This window comes from Furipterus horrens, unplaced genomic scaffold (genome assembly GCF_987537825.1).
Source record: "Furipterus horrens unplaced genomic scaffold, mFurHor1.1.pri manual_scaffold_2, whole genome shotgun sequence".
NCBI classification, from domain to species: domain Eukaryota; kingdom Metazoa; phylum Chordata; class Mammalia; order Chiroptera; family Furipteridae; genus Furipterus; species Furipterus horrens.
Window position 1 is genome coordinate 19950264 of NW_028327172.1, and position 24284 is coordinate 19974547.

General features: G+C 44.4%; 1 protein-coding gene across 1 annotated transcript in view; it reads left to right on the forward strand.

Annotated features, from left to right (window-relative positions):
* The first annotated feature begins 10894 nt into the window (after positions 1-10894).
* PAMR1 (peptidase domain containing associated with muscle regeneration 1) overlaps positions 10895-24284 on the forward strand; it is a 62307-nt gene continuing 48917 nt past the window's right edge. The window contains exon 1 of the mRNA XM_090262645.1: positions 10895-11200. Within this exon, the coding sequence (XP_090118771.1) occupies positions 11128-11200 (73 nt within the window). The 5' untranslated portion in view covers positions 10895-11127. The remainder of the gene's footprint in view (positions 11201-24284) is intronic.

The window sequence follows — 24284 nt, forward strand, 5'->3', positions numbered from 1 at the left end:
AACTCAGGAAGGAAAGCTTGAGGCCCCTGGTCAAGCCAGCAATGCAGAGGGAAGAAAAGACTTTGTTACAAGACCCAAATCCCTTAAGATGCAGCCCAGTTCATGCTGCTCACCTCCCAGCTGCTTAGCAAAGAGTAACCCCCTCATTCCCAGGAAGCATGGTTTGAAAACCCGCTTGATTGAGTCAGACCAAGTCCGTGATGCCAGCTCTCAAAGGCCTGCCTTTCCTGTTGCTGCTGCTGCTCCTGCTTAAGTGGAAAAGTGTCCTTGCTAAAAACCTTCATGACTCTCCTTTAGAGTCTATTGAAAGAACTTTCCCCTCTATCAGGAGTCCAGCCTATGACTGTACAGGCAGCAACTTCTGCTCCTCTAAGTTCTTTCTCCTCAAACTATAATATGTAGACCAGTATCACTGGCATCACTGGGACCCTTAGAATCATTTGGGTTCTTGTTAGAAATACAAAATCTTAGGTCCCTGCCCCAGTCCTACTGGATCAAAATAGTGGCATATCAGGGGTTCAGCATAGGGTCTTGCTGCCTTCAGGTTATTTAGAAGTGGCAGCTGTCGATTGGCATTCTAAGCTATTGTGTGGTGTGACCTTTATTTCTGCTAGCATGGCCATTCTGTTCATGTGCCCATCATGTCAGGTTTGGGGGGCTGATGGGAAATACTGGCTAATGTCACCTGGATGAGTCATTTTTGTCTACTTAACTATTGAATGATGGATGGCGGAACCCCAGGGGTCTATGTTGTGATTATCCCACTGGGGCTTGCTATGAGATCCTTACTACATCTTTTCCCACCAGTGACACCTCCTACACCAGATGGTCTGGTGGGTCATATGCTCCAAGTGGCAGAGCTATTTGTACCATGGACTGACTGCAGATCCGTTTCTTGCTCCAGGCCCCACACAAAGCTGGCTACCTTTCAGATTTCCTGGCATATGGGCTGGAATAGTATTGCTAGATACAGAATGTGCTATCTCCAGAGACCAACCCAAGGAGGCCTGACAGACATCATATTTCATTTTTGGTGGTAGGGGTGAAAAACATAGAAATTTGTCTTTTGCTTTGGGCAGTGCTTCTCAGCATGCCCCTGATCTCTGGACCTCTGGAAACTTCAGCAATGTGTGATGCTTCTGCATCTTCATAGGGTTTATCTCCACCATCTGGAGTTGCTTTACCAAGACCTTCAGTGTGCTAGTCATCTCTTACTGTCCCCAGTCTGTCACCGATGTAATGACTCAATCTGATATTCTGTAGAATGTCCAAATGGTCCAGATTTCTTTTGACTACACTGTGAAAGCAAAATTAACATAGACCTAGGACAGTACTATAAAATATTGTCCATTCCATATGAATGTAAATGTTTTCTGATCTCTTCTTTGATTGGGATGGAAAAGAACTCATTGCCTGTACACTGTTTACCTGAGTCCATGTTAATCTGCTCTAGCAAAGATAGCATGAATGGCAAGAAAGATCTATTGGAATTACTTCTTGGTATGAGTATGTGATAGTCTATGTCATTGTACAGTATCTGTCTGGTTTCTTCAGGAACCTAACTGGTGAATTAAATTAAGATATGGAGATATGAAAGAGACTACCACCACTGTGTCATTAAAATTCTTAAGGGTGGCACTAACTCCACCATCTCCCAGGAATGTGATGTTGTGTTTGGCTCAGTACACTGGGAAGGGGAAGGCAATGTCAGAGGCTTTTATTCAGCCTTTCTATTACGATGGGACAGGGACCTCATGTTGGAGTCCAACAGCTGAGTATGTCAATCCCAATTATACATTTGAAGACCAGAAAAAATGATCACTAGGTGGGTCCGTGGACTCATTGGACCCGCTGTAAACCATAATTTGGCCAGGACTCACTTTATTAACTTGCTTTCAACACCTGTTCTCTTGCAGGAACGAGTTCTAGTTCTTAACAGGGACAGGTGAGCCATCTCTGTAGGCATGGAGGATTCAGGGAAGGCAATGGAACCACAGTCTTTGGGGGCATCCATCCAGATGACTCAATTGCATGCTCAGGAGTTAAAGTTTTTCCAGCCTCGGCACTGGTTTTAGCATAGTAAACCTGCCTTGACTAAGTATTCAACATTCTTTGAAGTCTGGTGACTATAAATATCAGAACCTGAGTTTGCTCCTTCATTGTGTCCCTGCTCCTACTGCAGGAGCAACCAAAGAGGACCACTGGCTTTCACACTTAGTTTTTAAGTCTGTTCATTGCCCTTAGTTTCTCCTCATACTTCTGTAGGGTATCAATTCAACTTAGTGGTCAGCTATATATTTCCACTGTCCTTAAATGTATTGTTTCTCCATAAAGTTTAAAGGCCTGAATCATCATACCAGCCAAGACATTCCCCTCCACCAGGGTGTTCTTTTAAGTAGCCTCCTATGGAATATTTATCCGCTGGGTTGCCACCTTGCTACAGGAATTATCTGTGCCCCGAATACCATCTGGGATGGGGCCTTCCTGGCCAGCTATGTGCGAGTGATCCAGAACCCAAACCCCATCTTATTATTGCTTCTTTTTAATCATTCCTGGTACAAGTTGTATTGGTTGGTTCCTTTAAGAAGCAGACACCACGTGGAGATAGAAGTGCAAGACGTAATTTTTGGTGGTAAAGCCTGTGAAAGAGAAAGAGGAGAGAGGGCAGGAGTAGGTAGGGAGGGCCTTCAGACTGCTCTGCAGGTCTGGCACTGTGAGAAGTGGGGAGGGGGGTGGCGGGGGGATGTGGAGAACAAAGGAGGATTGGGTAGGAGAGCCTCAGATTGGGACAACATTCAGGACTTCTCAATGTAAGCTCCATGAACATTCTGTCTTGTTCATTAGGCTACCTTATTGCCTACCCTGTGATTGAGACATATAGGAAACACTCAAAATGTTTTCTGCATTAAAGCACAAGTGCTTGTCTTCTCTATTAGAAAATATTTTTCTACGTGTCTCCCTCTTACATCTCCTGTAGCGAAACTTTTTTTAAAAATCTTCATGTGAGGGAGAGGGAGTGAGAGCTGGAGAAGAAGAGGGAGAGGAAGAGGGAGAGAGAGAAACATTGATTGGTTGCCCGCTGTCAGTGCCCTGACCTGGGATTGAAATGGCATCCTAGGTATGTGCCCTAACTGTGTATCGAACCTGCAATCTTTTGGTGTAAGGAATGACACTCCAAACAACTGAGCCACCCAGCCAGTGCTGTAGCTACTTCTTTATAACACTATAAACTGTAGATATAATTATAAACAATCCAAGCAAACAGCCAGACAATAACAGATACTTATGTACTTGCCTCAAAGACAAACTGATGCTAACATTTTGCTTCAATTGCTTCAAATTTCTGCTTGCTTATTTTATAATTTAGCTAAAGTTTTATATCCTATATTTTTTGACATCCTTTTCAGTAAGAGCTACTGCCTTGAAGGTAGTGTATGTTATTTCTATATATGTTTTAATAGTTTAACAATACATGTTTGTATTCTTAAACAATATGTGCTATATTTTATGTCCTGAGATTTTATATAAATGCGTGCATTCTATGTATATTTTTTGGTAATCTGGATCTGGGTATTTAACACTAATCTGAGTCACAGAATTAACTCTAGACCCGTCCCACCTGTGGATTTATTGCTCTACAAGATAATAAGCTTCCTTACCATTGAAGCCATCCGAATTGGGTCTGTTGTTATGGATATCATCACTGTGATGGTAACATTTCTCACCACTGAGTCCTTAAACTGTGGCTGGCTAGCAGTTTTTGTTTGGCTGCGCATTTCCCAAGGTACAGTTTTATTGTCTCCTCTAACATAGATTGCTCAATTCAGAAACCTTTTGTATTAGTAATGTATCCTGTGTAACAAATTTAACAGCTTAAAACACAATTTATTATCTCACCTACTTCTTGTGGGTCAGGAATCTGGCAGCAGCTGAGCTGCTGGTACTGGCCAGGGGACTCACATGACGCTGTCATCAAGTTGCAGACTGGGGCCACAGCCATTGGAAGGGCTGGAGAGTCTGCTCCCAAGCTCATTCATGGGACTGTTGTCAGCAAGCTTTGGTTCCTTTCTGTGTGAGAGAGACTCTCCCTTGGGCTGTTCACACAGCATGGCAGCTGGCTTCTCCCAGAGCCAGTGATCTGAGAGAGAGAAAGAGAGTGAGGGGCTCCTCCAGCACACCACCATGCAACCCCTAACATGCACATGGTCACCCACTGGGAGCCATGTCTGACTGCTCTCTCAGTCCCCTACATATACCATAATCACTGAGCCCGCCCTTTTTACCTCCTCAGGGGCTCTCACATCAAGAATGGGGCTCTCCATTCTGTTAGATACAGGGTACAGAGAGAACTGAGTCTGAGGCACAAATTAGATCCAGAAACCGGTCCTCAGATTGGTTCCCATTGCCTGTAGAATCAAGTTCATGGTTTTCAAGTCTGCATCTCCAGCCTCTGTATTAAATGGCCCTCTTCATCACTATCCTTTACTCTCTCACCCCTGTTTTTCTTTAGGTCTGAAGTTCAGTGTTACTTTCTTGGGGAAACTTTTCTGATCCTCAGACAAGATTTCCCCCTTCCTCCAATTACATGCTTCCAGAATGTTCTGTCCTCACTGTGTTGCTCATCACACTTGCTCAATGTCTCATTGCTATCTGGTCTGTGAATGCACAAGGTGACGGACATGCCTGTATTGTTCACAGCCACACTCCAAGGATCTGAAAGGATGTCTTGCACATAGTAGATATGCAGTAAATTGTGTTGAATAAGTGAATGAATGATTTTTACTTGGTTACTATTTATGCTTTCTCCTTTAGCACATGGAAGGAGGTCCCACAGGAGGAAACCAGTTGCTTTATATACAAATCCTATTTATCCCAGTGAACAGGTGGCGGTATTGAACCAGATGGTCAGTGCAATGCAGGGAATTTTCTGGGTCCTGTGACAAGCGCTCTCTTCTTAACCAAGACTCTCTGAGACTTTTTTTTTCAAGCAGGCCCTATCCTTGGGCCTGGTCCTCAAGAGTAAACATCTTGCTAAGTCAGTTTAGTGAGAGTCCTCCGTCATTGTCGTCTGATTACCCTTGATACCTGATCAAATTCCTCACCCCCTACCGCCCTCTAGGTGATACTGAGCACTCTAGCATGCCTTCAGCAAGAATCAGTTCAGTCAGAATGGCCCCTTCCCCCTTAATATTTCCTCTTAGTAGTTCTCTGCCCACGGGGCCCCACCCTGCTCCTTAGCTGCAAAGGCCCACTTTTCTGTATTGCATTCAGAACTGAGCCCAATCTCATTCCTTGCAGTGCTTGGATACAGTCTCCCCTGCCGCCTTTAACAGGTGTCAGAATAAAGTTTCTTAGACACCTGGGCAGGGGCCGCTCAGGACAGGCCTCTCAGTTAGTTTTCAAAAAAATGCACACTCGTTACCTAGACCTCCAGCTAGAAGTATAAATGTACAAGGAAACACATTTTTCAAACGTGCATTTGCTTCAATATAGGAATATAACCTAACTTACATCACCAGACTTGAGGAAAATGGTACCTATTAAGTTTCATTTCAGTTAAATATCTGAAGGGAGGATTGTTTTGGAAACTCTGTGATTACATAGTCATTGATAGTTATAATAATAGTCAACATTGATTGAGCTGGAGTTATGTATGCCAGCCTCATTTTAATCTTCTCACCAAAATTACAAGGTAGCTATTACCTCCTTTCTACAGTTGAGGAAACTGAGGTTCAGAGGGGCCAGAGAATGTGCCCGAGTTCATGCAGCCTTGATCCCTACAGGGCTCTGTTGACCACAGTGTCTTTTTTTTTTTTTTTTTTTTTTTTTTGCTACCACACCCTGATGCCTTCTCTTGGAGTTATTCTATTTTTTGTTCCTTTTTCACCCAAAATGGCTCAACTGTGTATAACTCTTAACCTACCAGATTTTATTTTATTTTTTATTTTTTTATTTTTTGGCGAGTGTTCTTTGTAACTCTTTGCAGTTCATTTGCATAAATGACAACATTTTTTATTAAACTGAAGTTTATAAATATGCATATGGAAGTCAAGGGTGGGTTTCCCCAAGTGATTCAGGAGCACATTGACTATGAGGGAGGAGGGTTCACTGGCTTTCAGTAATCTGAATGAAGAATGACATAGAGCAAGAAAAATGTGTTCAGAGAAAGAACCACAGACGCACCTAACCCCTTGCCTGGCTCCCAGTGGAAAGAGAGTGGAGCTGAGCCAGACCTGGAGGCAGAACATTATTACTTGTTGAGTAGGTGAACAGCCGGTACTTATTAGAGCTGGAGACTTCCATGGTGAGGCCAGTTACAGCAGGCTCTGGTGGAAGGGCCCTTTGTGTTTTCCACAGACCTACCCTTCTCCATCGCCGGTCCTGGTTGCCTTGAACTTTATGTGTTGTGCAGCTGATGGAAACCAAACTTAATTGCCAGGAGTCTGGGATGCCTCTCTCAGGTTTGCAGACCAGTTCCACCCCCCCCCACCCCCCCACCCCGCTCTTTCCTCTGGCTTTCTCATTCACTGTATGGTTGCTGCTTAGCTGTTGACCTGCGGAAGTTACAGCTTAGAGAATAGAGAGCTGTTGCTATTCACAAGACAGCCTTCTCTGCTCTTTCTTTCTGCGCATTCACATACAAACAGCCTTCCTGGTGGCCCTGAAAAAGGTGCAGGTTTTGTTAGAGTACCTCCTCCTTTCATGAGAAAATTGGTGGGTATTGTGACTTGTAATTAAGTGGGTGGCCTGACTCCATCTACTATACCCAATCGTAAATTTCTCAGTACTGAGTTAAGTGATAATTCTTAATTCCAGGTATCATTCCCTGCTTCTGAGCATGTCTTTTACACCCACACACTTTCTGGTGATTTATTTCTTTCAGAAGTGGGTGTAGAAGGTAAGGGCAGGAGAGAGAAATAACCATAATAACAATGGCCAATGTTTACCGAGTGCATAGTATATTTTAGGCACTGCTAGAGCTCTTTACTCCAACCCTATGGGGGTAGCTACTATTATTCTTCCCACTAAACAGATGAAAAAACTAAGGCCATCATAAATGAAATAACCTGCCCACTTAGGCACAGGCAGTAAATGGTCCATCTGAATTCAACACAGGGCAGTGTGATCCGGAACAAGTGCTCTTAAGGTAGAAATAGGAAAATATATATATTTGTGTTGCGGGGGTGGTGGTGTTCCAAATATCCACTGTGTGGTTTATAGCCCAGACTCAACAATCATATATAGTAAATGACTTTTTCCAAATTCAACAAATATTTGGTCAATTTTTCAATGTCAGCTTATAAAGATCAGGGATTTTTTTTTTTTTTTTTTTTTTTTGTTTAGGTTGGGAATTTGCAGATCTCCCTAAAAGAAGACTATAAGTCTGTCCCTCTTACTCAGATTTAAAAAAAAAAATGCATGCAAAAATTTTTGTATATAATTTTCAGAGGTTCAAATGCCCTCTAAAATCTCTATCCAAACAGACTTCATGAAACCCAGGTTAAGAAGCCCTGATTTAGAGCAACACTAAACTCTAACAATATGAAAAATTGAGTTGACCATGATGGGAAGAGAGGAAGCTAAATTTGTGTAGGGCCATATGGCCTCTGACAAACTATTGGCCTTTTCTGTGTTAAATTCATAGTAACTTCCTTCTTCTTCTGTCATCCCAGGTTTATTATAGAGTGCAAGCAAGTAATATTTGATTACTGCTTTGAAGTGCCCAGATAAATGTGTCTCCTTCCTTTTTGAAAATTCCCGTCCAGGTTTCAGAGCGCTAGGAAATTTGTAAACCTAAATTAGTGACAACAAACTAGTAGCGACCAACGCCTCCCGTGCCAAGGCATTCCAGGAACAGAACTGAGGATCTGTATCCAGGCCCATCAGCCTGGAGAAGCAAACACCTGGCACCAGGGACTTTCTGATGGAGCATCCAGTTTCATCACCTGAGCCCCACCCTGTTGCGGGTATAATTGCTGTAGGGGTGAAGCTGCTGGGTATCAACTCAGGGAGGTTGTGTGTGTGTAGGGGAGAAGGAAGACAAGGGAAAAAGGAAGCGGTACTGTCATTTGATGGTAGAATCAGACTCTTGAGAGGCTCTACTTCCCACTGTTATTTGGAAATTGTCACCTCCTCCCCACTCCCATCACCAAGGGACTAGGGCTGGTTGACCAGCTGCAAAGTAAACCACCCTCTTCTAACCTCTGCCCTCCACTGCTTAGATATGCTGCCCTTTGACCTTTCCCCCCACTTTTAAGTCTACTCTTGGTGCTTGTTTTAAACAAATTTCACCTGGATAGGGAAGCTAAGGGTGAGGAAGAAGGCTCATAACATGGGATTGCCTTAGGGTTAGTGTCAGGCTGATACTACAGGTAATGATTAATATTTATCAAGCATGTAGTACGAGCTAGGATCTACGCTAAGGGTCTAATGTACATAATCTCATCAAATTCCTTCAACAGTCTACAAAGTAGGTTTGATTATCATTTCCATGTCAAAGATGAGAAAACAGAGACTCAGAGACAGTGTTAGTTAGCTTGCTGGAGGTGAGGCAGGCAGAAAGTGGTGAATCAAAGATTTGAACTCAGGTCCCTGACTGCTGAGTTCTTGTTCCCAGTTAGTTCACTGCAGTGGGCCCAGGGGCAGGGCTTGGATTTAGGAATTTCTCCCCCAGAGGAGCACCTGTGTCAGGGCTCCTGCCCATGCAGCCTATCCTGGGCCCTGGAGGGTCTACCTTCCCCAGGTCTTTCCTATCCATTCCCATTGCTTACTCCTTACTCCAGGACTTTGTCCACAGTCCCAGCTGTTCTCTCTCTGCCAGTCTTGGCCTCCTCTGTTCCTCAGTCTGGATACCAGGGTGACAGTTCTTCCTAGAACTTTGCTTTGGGCCTAACAACCCCTGCTCCTAAACTGCCAGACGCCACTCCCCACCCCACACCGCCACTTCCCATTAACTACAGGATAAAATCCAGCCACCCTGGGCCACACTCTTCCTCTTTCCCCGCTCTCTGTCACATCTAACCTATACATATCATCTATCCTCTTGGGTTGGCTTTTGTTCATGTATATAAACTAACACAAATTTTAATGGTATATGTTGCCATGGATCCCTGGGGAAAAGAATAAATACAAATTGTAGTATGAACATGTAAATACTCATTATTTCCTAGTGGTACTGGCCACATTTAGTCATTCCTTCTAGAAAGTTCTCTTCATTTCCTCTATGGACTGAGATTCTACTTCTCTCTCAGTGCCCAGGTCAAGCTTCCCCAGCTCAGGGAAACCTCCCCACGGCCTTGGGCCTGAATGACAGAAGTGACCATTCACCTTTGGTTCTTCTGATTGTACAAACTGGGACCAAGCATGGCCTGAAGCCCCAGCTCTTCCTTGAGTTTGATCTGGGTGTGGGTCCTGCTCTGCCGCTGCAGCCAAGTAACTGCGAGCAAGTCACTTAATCTCTGATTCTTGGTTTCTGCATTCATACTATGTGGACAATACCATCTATTGCACATGGTGGCTATACTGGTTAAACAAAATGCGGTATACACAGCATCCAAAGAAGCAGTAGAGCCTGGGACCTGGGAGCTCAGCCTCTAGACCCAAGCTGCTGGGCTTCCAACCATGACTGATCTTTCCTCATGGTGTGACTTTGGATGAGCTATTGCACTCTCGCTGACTCAGTTTCCCTCTGTGTAACATGGAGATGATAGGCTTATTGTGTGGAATGAGTGAGTTAATACATGTAAGGTGTTGGCGTAAGAATCATCCAAACTTGTAGAGAATTTTTATGAGTTTATTTGAGCCAAACTGACAGCAGTTGCCCAGATGCAAAATCTCAGTGGACTGAGAAAATGCAAATGACAGTTTTGCAGCTTATTTTATACATTACAATAAGAGGAGGAGACATAAGGAAGGTTACATGAAATCCATTGGTAAGTTAAGGGAGTGAGAGAAAACAGTGTGGAAACCTCTGGGACTGGATAAAAAGTAACACAGAGAGACACATACTTTTACACTGCTGAGTACAGAATAGTTACTACTTACAGCACATAGAGATGGTATGTGGGGAACGAGGTAACAATGAGGGTTCTGTGGTCTGTGCTCTGGTTTGGTGGGTGTGCCTTGACTGGAAAACATCACTGATATTTTGAAGGTATGTTATCTTAGATGCGAATAGACAGTAGACAGGCTCACTTAAGGCAAAGGTCTCCCCTGAGCTTGTCAGGTTGAGTATTGGCTCCTTTTCCATCTAGGAAGGTCCCTCAATGCCTGGGACAGAGAAATTGATTAAAAATGTCAGCAGTTGTCTTGTGAAGCGTCCTTCCTCCTCACTTCAAATGTCACTTGCTGTCTCTGTGCCTACCCTGCCAGGCATGTGTGCAGGAGCTATTAATGCTGCTGGGCTCGCCGTGATGGGCATCGTGGGAAAATGAATTTTTCCAGCAGCCAATAGGTGCACAAGACAAGGTTTCTAAAATGTGATCACCTGGAGCAAATGCTCAAGGCGAAGGAGAGCTTAGGGGGAAAGAGAGCTTGGGGATAGAGGTGGAAGGGAGACGGGGGTTGGCTCCCTTTCTTCACCCATCACCAGCGCCTCCATCTCCTCCCCCCAAGGCCACTCTTGGCGCGCAGGGAAGCTAGCTCCCCTTCCAGGCCACTGCGGGGGTGAGGGGTGGGGGTAGGAAGAGGTAAATGTTCCGTTTCAGGCCTCACCTGAGCGGCCTCACAGCCCCGCCTACCTCTGCCCCACCCGGCCACCCAGGGCCCTGGCAGCCACCTCCTCCCCCAGCCTGGCCAGGGAGTCTAGCTGGCCCCGCGTTGGCCTCCTTGCCCGGGCGCAGCAGTCCCTTCCAGCCACAGCCCGAGCTTTCCTGTGTGGCCACACCTTCCCAGGCCCCGCAAGGGTTAAGGCGGCAGAGAGGAGAGGTTTTGGGGCTGACGTCGTTGCTCTCGCTGAAGGCTGAAGGTGGTTCCCTCAGATGAGGATGGGAGAGCCTGGCGAGCTGAAACCCGAGCTCCCGCTCAGCTGGGGCTTGGGGAGGTCCCTGTAAGAGCCGCCTGCCCGCCGACCTCCCTCCTCCCTCGGTCCCTCCCCAGCAGTCACTCGGGGCACTGACCACCGGAACGATGGAGCTGGGCTGGTGGACGCAGTTGGCATTCACTTTCCTGCAGCTCCTACTCATTTCATCCTTGCCGAGAGGTACTGTGAGTGGCCTTCAGGGCTCCCCAGGAGCGGGGCATCTCCCTTCTGGGGTCTGGCGGGGAGTGGGACTGGGGAGCCCCAGAGTTGGTGTGGGGGTGCGGGGTGGGGACTTCTTCTAGCCCCACTCTGGAGGGCTTGGTTGGGGGATGCTGGAGCGCCTGCTTCCCTCCTTGAGACTGTGACTTGGTTTTGTCATCCCATCTGGTGGGATGAAACTGCCTCAGGAAGGGGGGTGCCAGCTCCAGGTTTATTTATTTACGTCACTGTATGTTTTCGCTTTTTAAGGCATAAAATTACCTCCAGGGATCTAGCCAGTCTGAGTTACCCACTCTGACTTTTAAGAGCTAAGTTTCCCCCGGAAAGAGCCTGTTCAGAGGTGAATGGGAAGGAGAGAAGTGAATCAGAGACCAGCAGGTCGTGCGTGCGGCAGGGGTTCCTGCGGGTGTCTTGCTAAGTGAGAAGTGGCTGTTACATCCCTCCGGAGCGCTCCCAGCCTGGGAGATTTCCGCACTCAGCATATATATGTATGCAAAGTTCCTTCCTGATACGAATGAGAAAGAAGAAGAAAAAGCTGAGGTTAAAAGTGCAAGTTATTTCTGAGGATACACAGTTTGTTTAGCAAGAGGTCTGGCTTCTGTGATTCTCACATGTCATTTTCTGAGCCACAAACCCATGTCAAGTGAGGCTGAAACCAGTCACGGAGCTTCTGGGAGCCTCTTGACCCAGCTGAAGGCATAAGCGAGGGAGGGACTGGCAAGCAGAGAAAGGGAGACTTCTTAGGAGCATCTATCCTTATTATGGGTCTAGGAGGTAAGTCAGGTTGAAATGTGCAGATATGACAAAACAGGTAGCTTTGCGTAGAAGCAGGGAGTGTGTGAGCTTTTGCTGGTTACCTGTCACCAGTGCTAATTAGCTGTCACCTGGGCTTTACCTGAAAGGTGGATGTGCCATTGTTGCAATTAGCTGGTAAGTTTCCTGAGAGTGAACAAAAAGTCAATTCATGATAAAAATTTCATTTTTGTCAATGCTTTCCATTTGCCTATAGCCTGCCAGTGCAGGTGAAATCTTCCTTGGTGATTTACTCTCAAGCTGGAGGGAGGGTTTAATTTGAATTTTGTTCTCATCTGGAATAGCCCAAAGACAATAATGAAGAAAGAAGGGGCCCATGAGGGAGCCTGATAACCCATAAACCCAGACACTTGCCCAGTGGTAGGGTGACAACTTTGCACAGAGACCGCTCCCTGCTCCATCGGTGCCATTTGGAGCTGAACCTGCAAGCATGGTGTGGCCCCAGGCCAAGTCCAGAAGAACCCTGTTCCTGCTCAGGAGCCCAGTTTCCTCACAGCTACATCAACACTTTCCTGCTTCTTTTTTTTTATAATGTGGCAGGTGAGGCATCTCAAACCCATAAAAGTTAAAAAAAAAAAACTTGGCGGCGCCCCCTCCACCGTTTTTTCCCCCCAGGATCTGAAAAGCCCATTTGTTCCTAACCTGAGAGTCTTTTACCTTCTGCTGTAGAAAGGCATCAGGAAGGGTGCGTGGTTTCTTGGCAGCTGCGCTGCTGACGGAACCGGGGAGCAACTTCACATGTCTAACAAGGCTACCTCAGCTGTTGAGCGCTCACATTAAAGGGAAGGCGGAGGAATGGCGTGGAGAAGGAAAATATTTCTTTAAGTACTGAATGAGTCCACTCCCTGCTGGAATCTAAATCTGGCCCTCTCCAGAGAAGCTTGGAAGCGTATCTCCTCTGATTGCTTTTCTAAAATGAGGACTTGATGAAATGTAAGCCTCCGCTGGGATGGCACGGGAGATTGTTGTTGCTCATCGGCATGGGACGCACGTTGGAGGACGAGAAGCCGAACATTAGGCCAAGCGATAACCCAACATAAACAGCATGTGAGGGAGAAACCCAACTCCACTGACTTCACCAAATTGCAGAAGCTCTGCCAGCAGGATTCTGCCCAAGAGGAAAAATTCATTTAAAATATGTGACTCTTGGGAATGAAACCTTATTATGGATAACTTCACAAGTGTTGCTTCCAATAGACATTAGCTTGTGGGGAATGAATGTAAAGGCAATAGGGGAAGATAATTCAAAGCCCAGATACTCAGTGGGCAAGAGAAGGAGCTGAGAGGGAGGATGTGGAAAGAAGGAAGGGGGGAAGGAGTGGCGAGAAAAATGAGATGTTGGTTTCTAATGGGATGTGTTAGCAAATTCCAAGGAGAGAGCTATGAAAACTGGGCCTTCTTGGCAGAGGTGGGTTTTTGTGGGGACCATGAAGAGGGTGTTTCCCTGATATATAGTCTGAAAACTCCTGGCTTCTCCAACAGGAAAATAATTTAATGGTGGGATCATGGAGATTTGGAGCTGGGAGTGACTTTAGAGATCATTTGGTTTGAGTACTTTGTTTTTTCTTAGAGACTTTTTATGAGTTTATTTTCAAATTCAGAGATTAAGCACCTGTAAGGATTTATGATGTGCCTCGTCTTCAAACCAAATGCTTTGCCTGCAGCATTTCTCAGTCCACCCCCAGCCTCCCCACTCCAAGGTAGTGCTCTTATTTTCCCTGTTTTACAGGTGAGCTTTAGAGAGATTCTGTGACCTGTTTAAGGATATAGAGGCTTATTTCTTCAGAAAAATCCAACATTTGATCCAGCAACTCTACTTCTGGGTATATACACAAGCAGGGACTTGAACAGATATTTGCACACCAGCGTCCATAGCAGCATCACTCCCAGTTGCCAAAAGGTGACAACCCAGACTGTCTATCCACAGACAAACAAAACATGGCATATACATACAATGGAAGATCATTCATTCTTAAAAACGAGTGAAATTCTGAAACATGCTACAACATGGGTGAACCTTGAAGACATTATGCTAAGTGAATAAGTTAGGAACAAAAGGACAAATAGTGTATGATTCCATGTCTATGGGGTACCTAGAGTAGTCAATCCATTGACAGTAAGTAGAACAGTGGTTGCCAGGGGCTGGGGGAGGAGGGAACGAGGTGTTATTGTTTAACGGGCATAGAATTTCAGTATGGGATCATGAAAAAGTTCTGGAGATCGATAGTGGTGATGGTTGCACAAGCCGCTGAACTGCCCACTTAAAAATAATTAAAATGCAAAATTGTATGTTCTTTATAACTTCCCATGATAATAATATGAAAAGGAGACACAGCAGATTAGTGGAGCCGGAGGTGAGCCCAGACTGTCTTGAGTTGCACCTCACCTTGTACCTGGCTTCAGGACCCACATGGGGTGGGGGGGGGGAGTTCTTGGAAGGTCTAGTTTTGGTGGCACTGTTGTTCTGTCTTGGCTGGCTGTGGTGCAGAGACACTCTAGAGCTGAAGGTCTGCTAACAGGCAGCCTTTGGGCCAAAAGACCTGAGGAAGTTTGAGTAGGACACAGTGCTTACAAATATTTTTGAACCTGCTTTGAGGCAGACTGGGTCCTCTCTGTGGCTTGACACCCTAGCTTCTCATCCCACTCACGTGCTTTCCTTCTAGTCCCTACTGACAGTTGAGGTTTTGATCTCTGTTCCTGACAGGGAAGGGGCAGAAAGAAAAAGTGAAAGAGAGAACCTGAACAATGAGGTGCAGAATGGGGAGAAATGCAAGTGAGTAACGCGCTTACGGATTGAGTAGCTGATGGGACTCTTAAAAGGAGGAACGTGAATATATTTTACATGTTGTAGGTGTTATGGAACATGATCTCATTTCTCTCTATGACCTCCAGCTCTTGGGCAAAATGTGTAACTCTTATGAATGTCCTTGGGAATGAGCGTTTGTGGAAACTGAGAATAGGGTGTTATGTCTGGCTCTATAAGGTAGGTATGGACAAAGCACCCTTGCACATGGTCATCCTGAAGCAGAGGTGACCTATGGCATTTAAGTCCCTTGGAAATATTCAGAAGCCTTAGGGAGGGCATTGGAATGTCACTGGCATAGACTGCAGGTTTGACTTAAACTTATTTACATCTGGCTAGACAGAAATGGCCGAGATAATGATGTGTGGGGGACCTAGTGACTTGCCTTAAGTCAGAAAATTATTTCCATCTGCCCAACTAGGGGCAGCCAGTCCTGGTGCAAAAGAAAGTTGTCTACTTGGCTCCCCCGAGACCAGCCCTTGAAGCTGCATTTGATTTGGGGTGTGTGCAAATTGGGAAAAGTTCCATTTCAGTGGTAAATGAGGGAAGGCTGTGCCCATTTCCCTCACATGTGAAAGGACTTGTCACCCCCACTCTGTGGGTATTTGAAAGTCACAAGAGCCCAGGTCCCTCTTCTCTTATTTTATTTTAAAGGAGGGGGAAAAATGCATTGTTTACAGCTTCTAATTCCTGAGTTCCAGGGCAGAGGACCCAGAGGCCAGCAGGAGCTTTGAAAGCTACCAGAGCAGTGGCAGAAAGTCTGTCAGATTCTAAGCCTGATTTAGGTTTAAGGAATTCTGTTTGTCAGTCATCACATGTTCTAGGCCAACACATTAGGTTTATAATGGAGAGAAAGAAGTACAAAGGTTGGAAAAACCAAACTTCATAACAGTAAACAAAACCACTCAGGGAAGGCAGAGAGTTGGCTGGAGACTTACTGCTACTCCCCACTCTACCCTATTCCTTTCATTTCTCCTGGTTGCAATAATCAGTAAGACAGATGCAGAGCCCATGTAGGTTGAGAGCAGAGTAGCGAGGCAGGGGTTGCACATCAAATTCTTCGCTTTGGTGATGGAAACATCAATGGTGGAAGCCTCTTTGGAGGACACTCCCATTCTATCTTACCTAAGGGACCTGATTTGAAATGATGTATTGAGTTTGTGGTAAATACTAGGTATTCTCCTTCATTCTTTTTATGTATTTATTTAATCCTCACAACAAACCTAAGAGGTAAGTAGTACTGTTATGATCCCCTGGTTCACACATGAGGAACTTCGGCAGGGAGAGGTTCAGTAATTGCCTAGGTCATATAGCTGAACGTCATGTCTTGAACCCAGACACTCTGCCTCCATGATTTATGCCCTGAAACACTATACAACACTGCCACAGTAAGCGTTGGGTCCAACTAGAGTAGATCTACTGACTGTAGTTTGCCCAAATCATGTGACTGTGGTATTAGTAAAGAAATCCAATTATCGCTTGGACATTCCTAGTGCTTAAAATTACCTAAGTAAGGTCATGTGCTCACTGGAGGCAGCGTGGATGTAGGAAAGGAAAGAGACATCAACACCCCAAGGTCACAGAGTTATCCACTCATGGGACCTATGAGGAGCCATTCCCTAAGGGAAATGGGTTATGAGCAGACCAAAAATCCAACTGGTTTCTGGGATAGCGGTCCATAGGATCATGCACCTCACTCTGATTAGATGTGGGAGGTGAGGATTTCTTTGTTCCATGGTCAACTTTTAAAATCACAATTGTGTCTATTTTCTGAGGGCCAGAATTAAGGACGAGACAGGTTTCAAGTCTGGCCCTGACGCTTTGTAGCCCTGCTCCTTTCCAGATTTATTCTATCAAGCTCCTCAGTGTGTATGTAAATTCGTAGGCTATGGAACAGGAGGAGCAGGCCTGGAATCAGTAAGGGGAAACATTTCTTCTTCTTCTTCTTCTTTTTTTGCATAACATGTTGATGGATATTGCAGGACATGGAGATGGGATCCCTTTCCATTAATACTAAGATGGGTTTGAACCAATTCATTTCAACCTCTACCAGACCCTGATGTCTGGGGTCTTATGTCAAGTGGTTAAGAGAGGTGCCCTCCCCCCCCCCCCACTTGGCTGAGCAGCAAATGAAGACACCTATTTCTGTCACTCTTCTGCCTCTGGAGTTTGGAAAATGCCTCTATTCCTGCAGTGTGGGCATCTTTATCACCGCCCTCTCTGAGGTTCTGGCTGTCTCAGAGGATCGAGTTAGTGGTTTGGCAGTAAGTATCTGTGCAAGTGGAAGTCTGGTCAGTTGGTTTGGTGATTGGAAAACCAGGGCTGCTGCTGCCAGGACAGCATGAGGACCACATTCAGGCAATGTTAGTTTATGGGGCGAAGCAGTACGTGTCCTCATAAGCTGAATTCATGATCCATTAAAAGAATATTTCTAGTCAGTGTAATGAAAAACCGCTGCATGGAGGGAGGTATGGGCCCACTTCACTTCAAAGCAAATGGATTGTTTGAGGACTCTGAGGAACTCAAGTGTCAATGTTTACAAACCCAGTTTCATGTCCATTTACTTCAGAGGATTCCTTTGAAGATGGTCAGTTAATGCCCCATATCATGGGAATCCCACTGCAAGAGTCAATAGTGATTGTGGAGAACACCTGACACGTTCTAGGCCAAGTTGCCTGAGCTTAGCTTCTAGCTGGTAATATCTCCTCGCATATTTTCCAACACACCTTCACTCACCTGGATGGAAGCAGAAGGAAGGGCTTGGCTGGTGTAAAGTATCTTTGTTGCAGGACTTCTTGGTCTGGCTTTCTGCCTCCCAGTGGGTGGTTGACTGCCTGCTTCTGAATGATGTTTGACCACCCTTGTGTGCAAGCCTGGCTCCCCTGGCCAACTTACCGGCAGAACAGAACAAGTGAGCATCCCAAATCTTTATGAAAATGAGATACAGACTACAATAAACAAACAAACAAAAAAATCAGCAGTAATAGACCCAATGGATTCCCTGTACTATAAATAGAGATCCCAAGAGGTAACAGCAAGGGACATTTCTAACATCAATCTTTGTCATAAACAACCTTACCCTGGGAATCACACATGCTTCACATATCCGCATTTAGGTGTTTGTTCAGCAAATGTTATCAGGCACCTAGCAGGTGCTGGAGATGCCATGATGAGTAAGACAAAGTCCTTTTTCTTAAGGCACTTGCAATCTGTTGAGAGAGCATGTGGTCCAGCCTGGCATTTCTCAAAGTAGGTTTCATAGAATACAATCTTGGGAGATATTCAGCAAAGACAAGCACACAAACCTAGGATGTTATGATGAAAGAAGTCTGGGGGATGTGGTATTATGTACAAAGTATATTACAGACTCTGCAAAACCCCGTAATAAAGAAAGCTGTTATTTGCATTTTACAAAGTTGTTTGGCCACAGAACCTTTTTTTACATAATACCTCATGCCATCCAGTGGAATTAGTGCCCCATGGAATATAGTTTGGAAAACTCTGGTCTCTTGCCCATAATGAATAAAACATTGAAGAATGTCTCACTATTACAGAGGATAGGGTAAGATGAGAATTTGAGAAACCTGCAGAATATGGGCTTCTCTTTAGACTACTGCTGAGGGATGGGCCGGGAGTCTGGCGTCCTTGTCATTTAACACTTGTTGAGACATTGAAAGAACCGTGGGGATGATCCCTAATGTTTCTGTGAAAAACATCCTCGCCAGCATTAGCCTGCATGGGTCATCAAGAAAACTCATTTCCTGTATTCGAGTTGCGTAAAGTAATGTGGTTGGTCTGGGATCATTGGACAAACTGAAGTGTGAATCTGATTAATGAGCAGTTCTGGGGAGTGCTAAGAACAGGGACTTCCTGACTAGATTGTATCTTTGGTGACAGTCACACTGTCTCCTCTTTAACAATAAGGAGACTATTTGAGCATTTTTCTAATCCTTGGGGACACTGAGTTAAAGGTCCAATTCATCACCGATTACCTCTCCCCTACTTCCTTCACACACACACACACACACACACACACACACACACACACTCTTCTCTCTCCAGTCCCTTGTTATTTATCCTTATTACTCTTATTTTTCCAGTTTTGGTATAGCCCAGTTACCATGATCTTGATTTGCACAACTGGGTAGTGGTCTGGGCTGTTTATATTGGGGCCGTATCCCTTGGAGATAGCATGTGGCTTTGAGTTGTTCACCAACTTCTTGTTTGCTCTTCCTGGGAACTACTTTATTCCTGCATTTGCTAAATATTGTTCTTGTTGTCATGCAACGTGACTTCTCCTTGGCCCTAGCATTGCTTGCCTCCTTTCTCTGCCCAGACTTGTCTCAGATTGGATGACTACAGTGGCAATGAGTGAGGACTAAAACCAGCTGTTTCTGTAAAGGGTATTCTGCCTCAGTAGACATGAGTAACCCCTGAGATTCTCAGCAAAGATTCAGTCCTCGCTTGCCATATTTATGGACTTCATCTTTGTTACAGATGTCTTGGTATAGATGTGTTCAAGTTTGAATATACACAAAAGATGTGGGAATATGTATATTTATGTGTGTATGCATGAATATGTATATACATGGGCTATGGAGTATTGTGTTTTAAAATATGGGCCAGGGAATGAATCCTGGCTCCTTCATTTATGGCTGGTTTTCTTGGGCAAGTTACTGGACCTCCTAAATGTGGCCTTACCACCTTCCAACCTGTAGACTAAGGATAATAGTATCTTCAGTGTAGGTTTATTGCAGGTGTTAAATGAGACAGTCTATTTCGAATACTTAGCATAATGCCTTGCTAAAAGGGAGTGCTCAGGAAATTAAAGTCACCTACTCTCCTTTCTACTATTTTCCTTACTAGCACAGGTTTCATGAGGAATTGCAAAGGGAAAATACTGGGTGTTCTATATATAGTAGAAGTTACACAGTCCTTGTGAGGCCCTCTTTAGCTTCATCCATAGTCCTATTCCATTCATCTGTGACTCTGTCAGAAAAAACACTTCCTAAAGATTCACTATACATTTATCTCTTTGAGATTTGCTTTGTCTTCTTGGTTTTATCATGCATCTACCCTCCCTACTTCAGGGGAAATTCTTCCATGTGCAGTACCTTAGTTTTGCTGTGTTTGAAATAGGGCCACTGGTAGATTCTTGCAGGGGCTGAGGGGATGGTGTCTCGCAGAGTAGGTGGTTCTGGGTCAATGATATTGCCTCCCAAACATGAGATGTTGCTCATGATCACCTGTTGTGATTCAAGGGTGAAACCAACCAGGAATCCCCAGGCAAAAAGTTCTCCTTCTTGTTCTAGCTTGCAGAGCTGGAGGGGGTAACTATAATAAGAGCTAGCTTGGTGAAGCTGCTGCCAGCTTAGGGTTTAGTGAACCATCAGACATGTCATTATCGATGCATCACCCTTGGTCAATATCCCTCCACACTTTACATCTGCTGTTAGCCAGCTGCCTTTGGTAGAAGGAAAACCTGGCTTCTGTCTGACATCAGTGAACCTGGATGTGACAACAATAATTCTAAGTCTGGAAGCTCTTGGCAAAGAGGTAAATGTGGTGACTAAGACCCTCTTGTAGCCCTGACACATTGACTCAGAAAGAAGGTGTTAAAAGTGTGGAATATTGGGGAGCAGACATGATAATTTATAAAGTTCTTGGGTTGGGGGAAAATCAGATTGGATTTTTAGGATATAGCTTAAGTTTTATTGTTTTTAACTTAGCTGTTCTATTGCTTTGGTTGATGTATTTGCTGAGTTCTATTGCCAGGTACTTCTAGATGCATTATTAAATTCTCTTTTTAACAGCCAATGCTAATACAAATAAGATCTATGGAGCTCAGATTACAATGTTTGAAATAACCCAGAAGCAGCTGTCCTTCAAGCATTTCCAGTAACACAGTTGTTGAACATAATGGCAAATGGAGGCTCTCCCAAGATGCTATAGTTTGGGTTTTGTTCCCTTTGGCTATGGATACGTAATTTCTATTTCTAGAAGAGAGGCAGCAGGAGGTGAGATATGTCCTATTTAAGTAGGTATTTAAAGAGAGTATTAGAAAAATGAGACTAGGAAATCTCGATGCAAAGGGGAGGAACTCAGAAAGCCATGATTAAGACATGAGCAGACTGCTTGAAAACGGCACGTATGTGTGGGTCTCCAGAGGATACATCATTACTCATCCCCTTCCCTCTGCTAGCCCTTTATGTCCTAGCCAAACATGTGATGGTTTTTATTCTGTAGAGAATCATGGTCATGTCTTAGCAACTATGCAGTTTTTCTTCCAAAGCCCTTTATGGTCATGGCCTTCTTCAACTGCAGTAACATCAACAACTCCATCAATCTATGTCCATCCTCTTGAGGTGTGGGGAAAATGCTGCACGAAGGTGTCTTGTCTTTGATTGTTCAGCAGCACAAATGAGGGACAGATTCAGGATTAAAATTTGGGTGGTTTGATTCCCAATTGTGTCCACTTTGCCAGTACTGTGTTTTTAATCTGTAAAGTCAGAAGCGTGCCCTCTCTAGAATCAACTGGTGTATTGGGAGGAATAAGACTGTGGCCCCAGGCTCCAGAAAGAGCTGGATTCTGATCTTTCTTCTTTCACTTGAAAGTGGTGTCCCTGGTGCAATTTATTTACCCTCTCTGTTCCTATGTTTCTTCACCTTTTCAGTGAAGGACATAATACTTGGAAGGGTGGCTGTGAGGATTCTGTGAGCTGATGTATGCTTTTTGGGGGCTCTGATACATTCCCTGCGGGTGCTGGGACCCAGGGGATAGAGGAGGATGAATGAAGTGCCATAGTGTGGAGCAGTGTGCTCAATAAAGAATAAAGAGGGGAAGGAGGTGACCAACTGATTTTTGCCTCCTTCCCCCTCCCCAATGTATAAGAACCTACAAACCAGATTTCTAGGGAATTCATTGAAAGTTTTCTCACTCCTGATACCCAAAGGATCCTTGATAAAGGCCTTGACTCTGAAGCTATCGTTATCTCGTTAATAAGAAGAGCTACAAAAAGCAGAAGACTGAAGTCACTAAGATTGGGAATCCAGCCAGCCTGTGACTGAAGGAATGTTGATTAAACATGGTTAGATGGGAGGGCTATGGGGTTTTTGGTGGATGCAAAGGCAGATTCTAATTTCCAGGATGAGGGGACACATGATAAAATTATCTTTCTTTGCCACCTTCTGGGGTGGTCTTTGGCCTGGGCCTTTAATCTGACAACTGATATTTCATTTATGTGTGGAACAGGCTGACCTTTGTTCTCATAAAGAATCCTCTGAGTTTTTCAGATTGACCTTAACAACCATCACATCAATATAGTGCCTTAAAATCTCATGTTGAAAATGCAGCTCTTGGAGACTAAGCTGAGGTGACATAACTGCCTGCCCTGCCATTCTGGGGCGTTAAGCCCCTGCCGTTTGGGGGATTAAGTGTTCTCCGTGTTGTCAGCAATAGACGTGGTTCGGCATTGGAGAACCTTCCAGCAAACCGTCAGGCTGATGAGGGGCTGTGTTAAGTACCATGACGGTGATGACAGCCAACTCATTCCTTCATTTGCTCATCATCAGCTGAACTTGTGCCAGTGGGTCAGCGTTGTCATGGCCTTGGCATTCCTGTTGCTCAAACAGGACTAAGAGGTTAAGGGTCTTGCACTTTGCGAAGTGAATTCCAGAAAAACCAGAGCTGGACTAATATGACTGGACTCTCTGCTCCAGATAGGAGATTAGAACACGGTGGCCCCAGGCACAGCTGTTGAAAGAAGGGCTTGAGCAAAACTTATGATGCCAAAGTATGTTAACTCTCTTGATATTTGCTTACCCTGAAGAAAATAAGAAGGGGAGCACTTGCGCATGTAGGATAAAGATGCAGCAGTTTAAAATCATCTTTTAAGACTACTTGATGTCAAGAGAATGTATCCATGATCTATGTAAGGAAAAAAAGCTGTTTTTAAAACTAAAATACTGTTACCATTTTCGAGAGGTGAGAAGACTATGTGTTACACATTATCAGTATCTGCATGTGCATATACATAATATGTTTATTGAAAGAAGACAATTTGAAGGATAGACAACAAAATATTAAGGATGCTTCTGAATATTTTTTCCCCTTAGTATTTTATTTTTTTAAAGCTTTCACAAGGAATCTTTTATATTAAAACATATTGTGTTTTATAAAGAACAAAAAAATATTTTATCCAGTGGAAGAGTTAGGGTTCAACCAATGTGTATAGTGCCCAGAACTAGTAAGCCTGGTTTTTCTGTGTGATTTATACATGTGGTTTATCCCAGGGTAGTGCTCCATGACTTCTTTTTGCTTTATTTGCTTACAGTAGTACCCCCTTATCCACAGTTATACTTTTTGCAGTTCTAGTTACCCACGGTCAACTGTGATTCAAACATATTAAATGGAAAATTCCAGAAATAAACAATACATAAATTTTAAACTGTGCACCATTCCGAATAGTGCGATGAAATCTCGCGCTCTCTGTCTGTGTCCTGCCCCAGATGTGAATCGTCGCTTTGCCTAGGGCTTCCACACTATAAACACTACCTGCCTGTTAGTCGCCGAGTAGCCGCCTTGGTTATCAGATTGATTGCCGTGGTATTGCAGTGCTTGTCTTCAACTAACACTTATTTTACTTCATAATGGCTCCAAAGTGCAAGAGTAGTGATGGTAACAATTCCGATATGCCGAAGAGAAGCGATATATTGCTTCTTTTAAGTGAAAAGATATGTCCATGTAGGAAAAAGCATAGTCTACATAGGCTTTGGTACTGTCTGTGGCTTCAGGTATCCAGTGGGGGTCTCAGAACATATCCTCTATGAATAAGGGGGGACTGCTCTATTTCCTGGGAAACAATGACCAGATAAAATTCTTTTCCAGCTTTATAAGACTTTGTTTTTAAATGTGGAAGGTAAATGCAGTTTGCGCAATCCCAGTAGCTGGGAAAGCTGAAGGCTGTTCTGGCCTGTTTCCCTCTAAGCAGCAGGCTTCCTCGCTAGGCCTACAATTCGGTGGGCATCTCTTTCTCCCAGAATTAATTCTCTAAAAAAGCTCCTTGGGCATTTCTCTTTGCTTCTTCCCTACTTAACCCCTTCCCTCATGGGTAAAGTGAAGAGGTGGACTAGATATCTTTAAGACAAAAGAAAATGTATTACTCGTCTCACCAAGTCATTTTGATGATTAAATTTCATAAACAATATACATAAAAGCACTTTAGCTAAACAGATGCTGAAATGCTTTAGCATACACATATGAAAACCTTCAGTAATTTTTACTGCTACTGGTGTTTCTCTAAATCCTAGTTTATGGACCTAGCCTTCAGCACCACACGGAAAGTTGTATGATTTGTATGGCTAACTCCAAATGACCAGTGTGACTTTTCTGCAAATGTTCTAATAAGTGGAGAAAATGTCCAGGAAATA